A 14,503-nucleotide genomic window follows, 5' to 3' on the forward strand; every position below is an offset into this window, starting at 1 on the left:
GAGCCTGCTGAGGTTTTGAGGATAGTTCACAGAGGAAAAACACACTTGAACTGAGTCTCGGAGAACAAGTCAGAATTATGAAGGAAATCAGAAGGGTTGCGTATGGAACTCCAGGCCTAAGCAAAGACACTGAACGGAAGATTTTGGTGTATTTGTATGTATGTGTGTATGGAGGGGAGGCAGTAAACAGTTCAGTGTTTTCAAAGCACAAACTGTGAGATCAGGCAAGGCCAGATATGCAGAAAGCTGTAGGCCTGAAGCCAGGATGCCCAGGTTTAGAACAGAAGAAGAGGAGTAAAAAAAAACAAAAAACAAAAAACGGTGCAATGGTAAATGTATAGATTAAGTAGGTTTAAGATACAAATAACTTAGGTAGTGAAGAGGCCTCTTTGGCTGTAATAATTGGTTCAAGAATGGGCACATGATAACCTGCCAATCTCACTCATTCTTAGGAATGTCAAAGAAGCTTGCTTCTCCTGCCCTGAACCTGAACCCTAAATTATGTAGGGCTCAGAGTGAGCCGCAAGGAGGAGAGGAGCGCCCAATCTACCCCAGGCAAGATTCCACAGCCAAGCCCACAGATAAAGGGAACCACATAGTGCAACCTCTAGTCACACGTGAACTCAGACCTTGCAGTTATGGGAACAAGGCACACATTTTCTCATAACCCAGTGTTTTGTTTGTTTTGTTTTTGCTTTTTAGGGCCACACTCATGGCATATGGAGGTTAGCAGGCTAGGGGGCAACCTGGAGCTGCAAATGCCCACCTACACCACAGCCACAGCAACGTGGTCTCTGAGCCATGTCTGCGACCCACACCACAGCTCACGGCAATGCCAGATCCTTAACCCACTGGGCAAGGCCAGGGATCGAACCTGCGTCTTCATGGATGCTAGTCAGAGTCATTAACCACTGAGCCACGGAAGGAAATCCATGCATAATCTAGTTTTAGTATGACTTTCTGCAATTCACCATCAAAAGAGGCCTAATAATATAACTAGTTATCACTAATAGTTCATTCATTTTTGCAAGTGTAAAAATGAGGCTAATAGCTACATAACTTTCAAAATCACACTAACAGCCATTGTTTAGCTGGGATCTGAAGCGAGGAATCCAAACTCCAAAACCCTTTTTAATAACCAATTAGGCTAAATTCTAGCTCACAGTGCTGTATTTTTTCCAAGTGTGTATTACCTGGAGTGATATACAGACTTGTAATCAGTAAGCACATGGTGGATGGATGGGGAAAGCAGAGGTTAAAGGTGAATCATATCCTGTTGCCAGGGTCCTAGGATCTAAATGAGGAAGGGGGAAGCCAGGAATTTCCCTGTTTATTAGGCAAACTTCACTTAATTACCCTGTGGTCATTCTTTAGCTGTATTCTGTGTCCCGCACAGATTCTATTTCTTTTTCTGTCCCAGAAAATGATCTCCAGTCTATTGCTAAAACAGAAAAGGGGCAGAAGTTCCCACCATGGCTCAGTGGTTCACTAACCTGACTAGTATCCATGAGGACGTGGGTTCGATCCCTGGCCTTGCTCAGTGGGTTAAGGATCTGGCATTGCCATGAGCTGTGGTAGAGGTCGCAGACACAGCTCAGACCTGGCATTGCTATGTTTGTGGCGTAGGCCAGCAGCTGTAGATCCCTAGCCTGGGAACTTACATATGACATGGGTGTGGCCCTAAAAAGCCAAAAAAAAAGAAAGAAAAGAAAGAAAAGGGGCAGATGCCCAGTCACTCATGGTTGGGTTGCGGATCGGGGGATCAGGCTGCTTCTTAAAAATGTTTCGATCTAATTCCTCCTATTTTTGTTTCCTATTCCTCCTTACATCCTAAGAACGAATCCTAAAATCTCCAAGCCTTTGGGGTTCCTGTGGTAAATCACATTGCTTCTGCTTTCATCCACAGTGTGCTCCATGCCTTCATGGGGTTGCTAAATCAGCCGCTATTCACCCTGTGTCTTAGCATTTTCACAGCTTTCTTGCTACTGTTGCCTTCTTGCTTCTACAGCTTCTACAGCTTATATAGATTGCTTCCTCAGTATCGGAGGTGGGGACTGGTTCCAGGAGCACCTCACTCCATGCTAAAATCCGTGGATGATCAAGTCCCTTCCATAAAATGGCCACAGCTGGGGGGCCTGTGGATTGGGAGGGCCAACTCTACTTTGACTTTTGTGGCTTTATGTGTTTTTAAAAAATCTTACTGACACATCTGGAGAGTTTCAGTAGCAGCAGAGGTGGTATGACCTCTGGATCTTAACAATCAACTGTATCAACATAGTCTAAAAATTAAATAGTTAATTGGAGTTTGAGTAGCATTTTTATTGGTTTTCACCATGATAAATCTCTCCTAGGCACGAGCCAATGAAAGTAGGATAGAAAAAAAGGACAGAGGGCAATCAGATTACTAAGTCAAAGCAGAAGCTGGAAAAGAATTTTAAAACTATATATTATGAATGTTGTTTTTGGAATCCACTTATTTGTTTTAGTTCATCTGGGTTTAAATCCAGCTCTGACATTTACTAAAGGTGTGAACTAAAGCAAATTACTAATCTCTTTGTGCTGTGGATGCCTCATTTACAAAAAGGCAATAATTACAGTACCAAATAAAGAAGGTTGCTATGAGGATTAAATTAATTAATGCCTGTAGAGTATTAAAAATTCTTTCATTAATTCTTGCTTTTATGTCTATCTCTTTCTTATTTCTTTGGGCTTCATTTGTTTTCTTCTCCTAACTTCTTGAACTGGCGAACTCCTAACTTCTCAGAAACTTAGCTCATTGATTTTCAGCCTTTCTTGGTTTTTGTTTTATAAATATATGTACTTAAGGCTATAAACTTCCCTCTAAGAATAATTTCAAGCCACATTCCCCAAATTCTAATATGTAGTGTTTGCCTTATCATTCAGATAAAAATATTTTCTAATTTCCATTGTAATTTTTTCTTTCACACAAATGTTATTAAGAAGCATTTCTCCTAATTTTCAAATATACAGTGATTATCTAATTAACCTTTTTGTTAATAATTTCTACCTTAATAGCACTGGGGTCAAAGGACGTACTCTATAGGATTTCAGTTCTTTGACATTTGTTGAGACTTACTTCACAGGCCAACACATCTTTTTGTAAATATCCAGTTTGCACCTGAAAATAATGAATTCTGCCTTTTGCGGCTCGAGTGTCCTATACACGTCTACTGGCTCAACTTTCTTACTGTGTGGGTCAAATCTTCTCTATCTTTATTGATTTGGGGGGTCATCTTTTCTATTGGTGACTGAAAGAATATATTAATATCGCCTATGATAAAGAAATACATCTGGTACTAATGAGACACTCAATAAAGAAACTATAATTATTTTAATTTTTGTCCAGTAAATATTTGGTTTGTCAAGTGGACATGGCTTGTATAAACTGTCTGGGTAGACGTATATTCTTAAAGAAACAAATGATAGGGTTTTGTTCTGTATGAAATACCCTCTGGATATGTGATTATGTTTGAAGAATTAGAAGCACAGTTTCAGTCAATATTGTTTATCACCTATTTTATAAGAAAATCTGGCTAATGCAATATTTTAAAATTATACCAAATTCATAAATTCTATAGTTTAAAAGACCCTAAATATACACTTGAAAATTTTTAAATCTAGTAAAAGTAAATTATAAAACTTACTCTTCAGGAATGAAATTTACCTGGAGGAATAAAGTTAAATTCCAAATGGACCTTTGAATATCCATACACACATATGTACAAACATGCACGTGTACATATGTGAGGTGTCTATTTTTATTTGTATCTTATTTTTTGTCTTTTTAGGGCCACACTTGTGGCATATAGAAGTTCCCAGGCTAGGGGTCAAGCACCTCAGTTTTTGAGGTACAGCTGCCAGCCTGCACCACAGCCACGGCAACACCAGATTCGAGCTGCATCTGTGACCTACAACACGGCCCATGGCAACGCCAGGTCCTTAACCCACTAAGCAATGCCACGGATTGAACCTGTATCCTCATGGATACCAGTCGGATTCTTAACCCTCTGAGTGACAACAGGAGTTCCCAAGGTGTCTATTTTTAAAGGAAAAAAATACATAAATACAGACATACAGCCAATGAGGTTCTGCTAATTACCCTGTCAATAAAATTAGAAATGTGATGAATGTCTCAAAAATTTAATGGTTGGTTACACAAACTCATTAGAAAAAATGATCTCAAATAACAGAATAGCATGTAATTATTAAAAGTCATATTTTTAGAAATATTTAATACTGTGGGATAATGTTCATGATATAAGGAAGCAGGATAATCTATTTTATTAATGGTAAAACCCAAACTGTGTAGATTGAGTGGGTGAGAAAGCCTGAGAAGAAATACATTGAAGCAGAACTGGGGGATGTTTTAGGGATGGGAAGATTAGGGATGATTTTTTTTTTGTCTTTTGTCTTTTCAGGACTGCACCCATGGCATATGGAGGTCCCCAGGTTAAGGGTCCAATCGGAGCTGCAGCTGCCGACCTACACCACTGCCACAGCAACGGGGGATCCGAGCCGCGTCGGCGACCTACACCACAGCTCACGGCAACACCGGATCCTCAACCCACTGAGCAAGGCCAGGGATCAAACCCACAACCTCATGGATCCTAGTTGGATTCGTTAACCACTGCGCCACGACGGGAACTCCAGGGATGATTTTTAGATTCTTCTTTATACTTTTATTTATTCAGTGAACTTTCCTCAATAATCACAGAAGAGCTTTATAACAACAAAATAACTATTTAATTCAGAAAATAAGCATTCATTTGTAATGAAAACACTTTCATGTGCACCTTATCTAAAACAGCACACGGAAGCTCTGCTAATGCTTTAAAAAAAATCCAGCTCTTTCACTGCAAATAACTTTAACCGTTTCAAACACAAATTAAGTCAAGCAAGAAAAAAGGATATCAACGGAGCACAGATAACTCTAGCAAATAAGTCCATGCCACCCACTCTCTATAGCTGGAATGGCATGGATGTCATGTTATCAGCTGCCAGCCAGGAGCTCTCAGTTTAATGAGCCCATGTTGAATGTTTTACCCCATTAGTTAGCCCGTAAGAAAAAGAATTCACCCATAGTCCTCGAAGAGGAAAACAAAAGTGTTTCATGTGTAGATGCGACTTCATAAATCAAACAATTAAACTCAGCGACAAAAATCTCTCCCTCTTGGAGGCCGGGGTGATACACACGCTACTGTATGTGGGATGGGTGCTGGGGTGATACACACGCTACTGTGTGCGGGATGGACGAGTATACACACACTCCTGCAGAGCGAGGGGGTGGTAACACAGACCTCCGCAGCACAGGAGAATCCACTCAGGACTCTGCAGTGAGCTACAGGGGAGAATAACCTGAAAAGGAACGGATATGTGTGTGTTTATAACTGGTTCAAGTCGCTATTCGCCTGCCGCTCACACGATATTGTAAATCAACTCCACTCCGATAAAAGTTAATGTAAAAAACTCTCCCTTGTATTGCTTTTTGTGGGGAAAAAAAAAAAATCACATAATACAAAAGGCCCACAGCCTTTCGCTTCATACAAGTATTCATTTAGTATTTTTCCGTACACAGGCTGAACATATTTCTCCTCTTTCAATTTTTGCGTTATTTCCTTGAGCCTGTGAGAAGCAGACATAGGTTTAAAGATGATGATAGACTTAAACGTATGAAAGAACAAAACATTTTGCTAAATTGCTTCACTGATGTTAACTAACCAGTCAGCCTTTCAGAAGCTCAGCCCATGGGAAAATATTGTTCCGTCAATTTTGCTTTTACATTTATTGACAATCTACCACAGAAGCAGAATATGACCACATACTAAAGGAACTTACCAACATTCACAAAGTTGAATGAAAAAGGTCTGTTCGTATTTTATGGGTATGTTTAGACCAAAAGGGGCAACAGAAATAATTATAAGAATCAGAAGATGTTATCCAGGCATGATTAAAAAAACAAACTTTATCCAAATTAATAATTTTATGGATAATAGTAGGAACATAGGGAACTGGATGCAAATCCAGCCATTACTATTCATTAACAAAGTGGCCATAGGTAAGTTATTTGCTCCAAAGACTATTTGCCTCACTTACAAAACGGCAGTCATAAAGTCATTTCCTGTGGCTGTCATAAAGGTAAAACGTAATCACGTGTTTCAGTCGTATGGTGTGTTGGTGACACTTCCTAGATGCTCAGTACTGACGGGTGTCATGGCTGCTTTCCCTGCAATGACCACGACTCCTCCCGTCCTCAACTCCACCATCACCATTTTCAGGAGAGTCACCACTAATTGTTGTGGAAGGAGCTAAGGCAAAACTACTGTATGACTAAGAGTACGGGGGGCCACCTCTGCTGTTGGGAGATTAATTCTGTGAGGGTAAAGGTCAGCTGCGGCCAAGTGTAACACCAGAGGCAGCCTTAGAAAAGGCGAGACAGCTCAGAGGACCTGTCTGCATGCGGTAAAAGACATGAAAAGATAACAATAAAAAATACCCACACACTGAGGGAGTTCCCATCATGGCTTTGACGAAAAGAATCTACCTAGTGTCGATGAGGATATAGGTTCAATCCCTGGCCTTGCTAAGGGGGTTAAGGACCTGATGTTGCTATGAGCTGTGGTGTGGGTCCCAGACGCGGCTCAGATCTGGTGTTGCCGTGGCTGTGGTGTAGACGGGCGGCTACAGCTCTGATTCAACCCCTAGCCTGGGAACCTCCATAGGTGGCAGGTGTGACCCTAAAAAGACCAAAAACAAACCCTCCCAAAACAAAAACCCCCCCTACACATTTAGCTGGCTTATTGCCCAAGTATCCCGTGAATCTCAATGGCTTTTTAGCTTTAATAGTCCTGAACTTAAAGCCCTTCTGGTGTCAGACCCTTGAGGACAGGGTCCGTCATGCCTGGGCACCGTCCTCGGCAGAGCAGGTCCTTAACACACGGGTACACTGCGAGTCAATTCTGTGAGGGGTACTGTGCAAAAGTGTTGGAGTTTATAAGTCCTTCCCAACGAGGTCAGGTGCTTCTGAGAATCAGGACACAGGAGGGAAGTGAAGCAGCAGCTATAAGCCGCAAAGATGAGCAGGGCACCAAAGGAAAGTCAAGGAAGCAAAGAAAACCTTTGCTGCTTTCCAGTGTTTCGCAGTGGTCTCTCTCTACTTAAAGAAGGGCGGACAAAAACGACAGCCCGTTTAATTATAAAATGCAGTAATTACATTTACTTTATCTATTTTCATCTCAGTCTATTAATCTTTTTTTGTGTTTACTTTTAATTACTGTGGAAAGCCAGTAGGCTAATGAAGGAAATACTTAAGATATGAGCATATACTGATTCTGCGATGACGCTAGAATAAATCAACACAGAACAGAAGGAATTATTAGCCTGTACACAGACGAGTGCCAACCATCGGAATCCAGCCTCCAGAGATACCTGCTTGGTGGCTTAGGAGAAATCTCTGTTGCCTTCACTTGTCTTGTTTGGAGAAGTCATGAAAATAGCAAAGGCCTCCCCTACCCTTAGAAATGACTCCCCACTGGATTTTATGAGAATTTCCCATGAACCCTTCTGGAGGGGCAGAGCAATTTTCTGCACACGGATGAAAACTGTAGATTTAGCATGAAGGGATTCAAAATATACCACTGCAAAGAACACCCATTGTCTGCCTAAAAGTGTCTCCCCAAGGAATTCGACTGTCACAAATCCCTCCCTGGGAAATCCACTAGCAGATAGGACGGACTCTTGGCACCAGAGAGAGACGCAAAGCAGGCAATGAAGAAGAATTGCCTGAATAGACACTGCAGCTAAACTATCCCATTTCCCTTCTCTTCTCCCACTTGGTGTTCCTAGAAGTCACTGGTTTTCCCACAAGAATTCTTCTCGCTGTCCCCTTTTTCCTGTGGTGACGTCCCCAATTCTGACCATCCCCTGAAGTCACGTCTTTCTCGGATCTCTCTCACATGTATGTGAGTACAAATTTGTCTTTAGGCTTGTTGATCTATTTTTGTGGTCAGTGTAATTTGCAGGCTCCAACCACCAAACCAAAGAGTGTGGAAGAAAAGATTTTTCCCTCCCAGCAAGCCATTCAGTCTGACTAGAGGTTTGGGCTTAGACGTCCCTCAATATATGAAGTTATAATGACTGACCATCTGAAAGGCATGTCATATCATGACAATCCTTAAGGCCTGTTGTGAACGCCTTCATCAGCTGTGATTTTAGTATCCTGATTAGAGTATCACAAGTGAAATCAGTCTGTCACAACGCAATATAAAAATAATAGTTTCTGTGATATATTATGCTTTTCTATCTTCAAAAAGTCATGACTAAATATGTAAAAAATCAGTAAAAAATGAAGCATTAAATCGATTCGTTTATGACTGAAGTGAACCATCAGTATATTGAAGCCTGTGCTTTGGGTGACAATGGAATAGACAATGCAGAATAGAACTGGAACAGGTGTCTGTGCTGTTACAATTTGGGGGCCTCATCCATGTTCATTAGAGACTCTGGTGCCTGCACCTGTAAGTTCCTTTCTTCTGAGACTCATTCTGTCATCACAGTAAGTTCGCGGCCACCTGAATGAATCATCCACATGAAGGAATCCGGACTTTCCTGACTCTCCTACTTCGGTCACTCAGAGGCTACAACTTGTACCTCTGCCGAGTCACCCAGGAGACCTTCGGCTCTCAAATGTTCCACTTCACGTCATTTTATTTTTTGGCACAAACCCTCTCCATGTAACTTTGCCTCTCCATGGAACTTGACATTGGGGCCTACCCTCTCCTCGCTCCAGTTCATCTCACTTGCCCTCGTCTCGGTGTCAGAGCGGATTTCTCTGTCTCTTCAATGGCTCTTCTTCCTTTATTCCCTTTTTAAATGTCCAAGGTTCATTCCTAAGGCTTTTCTCACTCTACATCACAGACCCAAATGTGCTCTTAGCCTGCAAAGAGTTGAGCCACATAGTGTTTTCATTTTTTTTTTTTTTTGCTATTTCTTTGGGCCACTTTACTGTTCACAGGATATTTATTTATTTTGTCTTTTTTTTTTTGCTATTTCTTTGGGCCGCTTCCGCGGCATATGGAGATTCCCAGGCTAGGGGTCCAATCGGAGCTGTAGCCACCGGCCTACGCCAGAGCCACAGCAACACGGGATCCGAGCCACGTGTGCAACCTACACCCCAGCTCACAGCAACACCGGATCGTTAACCCACTGAGCAAGGGCAGGGACCGAACCCGCAACCTCATGGTTCCTAGTTGGATTCGTTAACCACTGCGCCACGACGGGAACTCCCACATAGTGTTTTAAACAAAATTAATTATAGTTACTGCCATAAGAGGCCTCACAGCATCCACGGAGTGATGCTATGGCAGAGATGCTTAAACGGGTCTTATCTTCGGTGAAAAACTTAGAAACATGCTCAGATAGTTTTGCCACCATTCCTTGAACCTGCCGGGCAGACATCTCATGACTGGTGGCATTTTCTTTCTATACAGGAGGAGGTGGTATCTCCACCAGCGTATCTCTTTGGGAAGCTTTAGTGAACCTAGGAAATTTACATGACCACAGGTGAAAATGTTCACGGTTCCTTCCTTCCTTCTTTTCTGTTTTCCCTTTTTTTGGGCCACCCTGTGGCCTCAACGGCAGCAATGCTGGATCCCTGACTCACTGCGCCAAGCCAGGGATCAAACCTGTGTCCCGGTGCTCCAGAGACGCCGACAATCCCTTGGCACCACAACAACCTCCGTGGTTTCTTGCTGTATGTAAGATTCTCTCTGATTTCCTAGACGATCTGACTTTGAAGCAAATGCACACCTTTATCTATTGACCTCACAGATCTGCTGAGACAGTTACCAATATTTAAAAACTGGGAGAAGCTAAGTCGGCATAGCCCGGGTTAGATCAGTGGTCCCGTCAAAACTGGGAATGTTCTCAAAAAAGTCAAGACTCTGGACTGCACTTAAAAAATCAGCTGGTTTGGCAATCCTCAGCCCTCCTTTCCGCATGTGTGCATTTCCACAGGCAGAAAGCTCGAGAGCTGAGGGCAGAGATGCCTGATTGGACCGGCATCCGTGGTTTTATACCGGCCCCTTCTCCTTTGCCCGTTTCATACGACATTCCTGATCCCTGGAGGATCTGAGCTTATGAGGGGCATCCTACACATACTCGCTACTTTAACCAAGCATCTACAGAGTGACGGACTCCTCTGTCTCCAAGGATACAGCTGCCGGGCGTTACACAGTGCTCTGGACTGAATCGTGTCCCTCCCGTCACCCTCCACCACCAAACGCATATGTGGAAGCCCTTACTATCCCATATAACTACACTGGAAATGGGACCTTGACAGAGGTAAACTTAAGGCAAAATGAGGTCATGAAGGGGGGGCTGTTCTACTACAAGTGGTATCCTTATAAGAAGAGGAGCAGACACTGAACACCTCTCTCTTTCATCACAGGAGAGCACGAGAAAAGGCCCCATGGGGACCCAGGGAGAAGATGGCTGCCCACAAGCCAGGCAAATGCTCTCATAAGAAAATGAACTTTCCAGCACCATAATGGGTTTGTAGCCTCCAGAAGTGTGAGTAAACAGATTCTGTGGTCTAAGCCATCCCGTCTGTGTCACCTTGTTACGGCACTCTGAGCAGAGGGACCGAGCCCAAGTTCCCCTTGAGGGATGCCCGCTTCTCTTCGGCTCAGGGCTCACCTGCTTTCTCTTGGACGTGCACAGTCCTTCCCTTAGCAAGTCTATCTGTGCTGGGGTCATTCTCTTCAATAGTTGCTAGCACGAGTTCTTTTTAACATACCATGATTACAGCATGTGTTCTTGCTTTAAAATAAAATTTAAAAACTCATTAAAATAGGTAAGATATCTCCTACAGGTCCCAATATCCTAGCACAGCCATCCAGACCCATTATCTCTTGTCCACCCCTGCCACATCCCCAGGACACCAGCACAATCACATTACCACTGGCTCTGACGAGGACTCCCTACTCGACAAAACTTGAGACAGAGTCCTCTGAGGTTGCTTCCCAGCTTGGCCTTGACCTTGGCCTCTTGCTGGGCCTGTAGAGCCCAGTCTTATTACAAGTCCTCTAGGTCATTTCAGAAAGAATTCTCCACCCTAGATAGCTGGTCACCTTCACGATTTGCTCAGGCTTCTCAACCTCCACCTTCTGTGCCTGATCATAGCCTGGCCCACACTTCAGCAAGAATCCTGTGGAGTGGGTTTAGCAAGGATCCCCCACCGTCAAATCTCCCTTCAGAAATTTCCCTTTCCTAACCCCCCTCATTCTGCCTGTTGACTATAACCCCCTCTGGTTCTTCCTGTTTTCAGAATTAAGCCCAGTTCTCTACCGAAGTCAATTGCTCCCTACTGCCTTAGTTCCTAAAGGAATCTATTTTTTCTGCTTTAACTGCTGTCGGCCTCTGGGTTTCTTTAACAGCTCTTCAAACCAGAATCCTCTCTGCCTCTATATGCTCACTCCCCTGTTCTTCTCATTCCTCTCAGGCTGTATGTCAAAGAGTCTTCTGTTTTATTTACGGCTCCATTTAACTCACACTGCTTTTGGAAGCGTTTTCTTGTACTCCCCCAGGTTGAAAGAACTATTTTCCTTTGATGTTTCTAAGGCACTTTGTATACACATCTGTTATAACTCGGTCAATTTTATTATCATGTTATTTTTTTGTTCACATTATTCTCTCTGACCATTGAACTCAGGCCCTTTGCACCGTTATTATTTTGTTTCACTTTTACCCTAGGTGCTACTATGATGCGAGGCACTTAGGAGTAATTACATACTTACTGAATTAATACTTGCTAATGCTAGTCCAGAAGCCAGGGTAAGGACAGTGATAGGAATTAATAAAAGCCAAAACAACAATCATCTCCCACTCTTGCCCTCAAATGACCTTTTAAAAATAGCTCAGTGAAACTAAGTGTATGTAAATTAGGACTGACCTCATTTTAACCAAAGCCAAATGGATAAAGCCCACATATGTTAACTGTCCATTATGAACTTATTTATGAAGGTCCCAGAGAGCCTCCAACATCTATAAGGATTAGTTCCATTCTGTAATCTTTCCCTAGTCAAGTTAATAAGGAAATGGGGTTGGTGTTGGATTGATATTGAAAGCAAAGGAACTGCAATATCTTTAGTAAAAAAAAAAATGCTTAAAACACGAAATGGTTGGCTGCCTGCCTGAAGCCCTTTCTTTCCTTTGGGGCCATTTCAATCTGCTGCGAAGAGGAATTCAGCTCTTCTCTTTCACCCATCACGTTTTCTCCCAAAGGTGGTCAAAGGGGAGCCCACAACCTTCACTATAGCAACACAAACAATCAAATCCATTTGTCCTCTTCATACATGCTGATTAAAAAGCTATTCTAGGAGTCCCTACTCTGGGGCAATGCCATTGGTGGCATCTCTGAAATGCTGGGACGCAGGTTCAATTTCTGGCCCCGCACAGTGGGTTAAAGGATCCTGCACTGCCACAGCTGCAGCACAGATGGCAGTTGTGGCTGGGATCTGATCTCTGGTCTGGGAACCCCATAGGCTAGGAGGCGGCAAGAAGAAGAAAAGAACTACTCTAGGTAAGGGTATATCCTCTACGGACATATTGGAGTTCTGCAAATAGGCAATCCCTTCCTGCTCAAGCAAGTAAAAATCCTGAGTGAAGAAGGGGCAAAATTTGTCAGAAACATATCTTACCACACGTTATTGCACAGAGACAATGACTTACACGGCAGTAACTCTGATACAATTTGACAAAACAATTCCCCGCGAAATCATCCTAATATACAAAACATACACACATGCATGCACACGCAAACCATTAGGCAACTTGAAATATGAAAGAAATTAGCCTACAGCAAGGGTTGTATGCTTTCAAGAACCCCCTCAAGAAAAGCATCAAGCTTCTTTTACCTGATGATTAGAATTATGTTTTCATCTTTCTATCATTAGCTCCCAGGCAGATCTGAAGGCATCTGAATTGAAAGGAATTTATCCACCAGGGATCATTTCAAACAAAAACCACATGTCTATGTGTATAATTTTGCTTTTACAGATATTAAAATTTGCTACTACAGAGCCTGAAATTTAACAGATAGTCTCACCAGGAATGCAATATCTTTCAGCATGCAGAGCTACAAGAGTCTTGTGAGCAAAACCACCTTGGTGTTTAAAACGTCCCAAAAGAGTTATATCAAAATAAAAAGCCCTTTGGTTTATACTGTAAGACTCCTAGGAGCTCACTTGTAAAAGCGCTCTATGCACGCCTCACCATCAAATATGCAGATGGCATTACCTGTCTGCATCCACTGTCACGTCATGGACCCCTCTCTGGATGACATCCCTGGAAGTCGCCGTGTCTGGTGCTCGGTTTAGGCTTCTCGTATACAGGTTGAGCCCTCCGTCTGTCATGTACCTGAAAATAAATGCCTAATTAATCAACGGAAAATTAAACGACCTCATCTGTATAATGTAACAATAAGCTGTGTTCACAATTTTTAATAATTATGCAAATATGCTCTATTATCGCTTTTTTCTTTGTAAACATTTTACTCACCAGGAAGTATTAGAATACCTTTTCAAGTTTATTAGAAAATTAATCTTCCTTACTGAAACAAGCAACGGACCTATTATAAAGCCTTCCTTTTTCTCTCTTTTGTTATCAATATTTTGAATCGACTTATAATGTACCCTTAGCAAAATAAGAGCAAAGTCATTTCATTCAGTATATACCATTTGTGAAGCATTAAAGGTCACAGAAGTTATCTTAAAATTAGATTAACTTTATACCACAACTGGCCACTATCATGAAGCAATAACTGAAAATGTGTTCAGTGTTTGAGATGTTGCCAGGAATTGTTCTAGACAGTTTATATGTAATAATATTATCCCCACCTTAGTGATAAAGAAAACAAGTAAGCATGAAAAAGTTAAGGACTTATAGAAGGCCGGTGAACCACAGCAGAGCTGAGAACACATCTAGAAAGTCAGCTCCAGAAACCATGGTTTTAACCCGCATGCAGGGATGTCTGGACTGAAGGGACACACTGTCCGTCCCGCTTCCACCTTCGAGCACCACCTTCTTGCCATCGCAGGGTCTCCACCATGACTCAGGCTGGAAGACTCTCACAGCCACACGTTACTGTTAGAAAATCCTTCCTCCTTGACGTTGGGGGATTAGAACAGGTGTTAATCTCCTACCGCATGTGGGGCCAATCAACGGTTTCCTTCTGGAGAGCCGGGATTAAGAGACAGCAGATAGAGCCATTTGCAGCAACGGGGATGCGACTAGAGTCTCATATTAAGTGAAGTCAGAAAAAGAAAGACAAATACCACAGGATATCACTTACATGTGGACTCCAAAATATTACGTAAATGAACCTGTCTGCAGAATAGAAACAGACTCACAGACAGGGAGGACAGATTTGTGGTTGCCAAGGGGAGGTGAAGGTGGGATGGACTGGGAGTCTGGGGTTAGCAGAGGC

At 42.5% G+C, this 14,503-nt stretch overlaps 1 protein-coding gene across 6 annotated transcripts in view; it reads right to left on the reverse strand.

Annotated features, from left to right (window-relative positions):
• Nucleotides 1–14,503, reverse strand: part of NAV3 (neuron navigator 3) — a 351,685-nt gene that overhangs the window by 128,703 nt on the left and 208,479 nt on the right. For all 6 annotated transcript variants that reach the window (XM_047788374.1, XM_047788373.1, XM_047788372.1 and 3 more), the window contains one exon: nucleotides 13,315–13,434. In XM_047788374.1, coding sequence (XP_047644330.1) covers nucleotides 13,315–13,434 — 120 coding nt within the window. The remainder of the gene's footprint in view (nucleotides 1–13,314; nucleotides 13,435–14,503) is intronic.

Source organism: Phacochoerus africanus, chromosome 7, assembly GCF_016906955.1.
Source record: "Phacochoerus africanus isolate WHEZ1 chromosome 7, ROS_Pafr_v1, whole genome shotgun sequence".
NCBI classification, from domain to species: domain Eukaryota; kingdom Metazoa; phylum Chordata; class Mammalia; order Artiodactyla; family Suidae; genus Phacochoerus; species Phacochoerus africanus.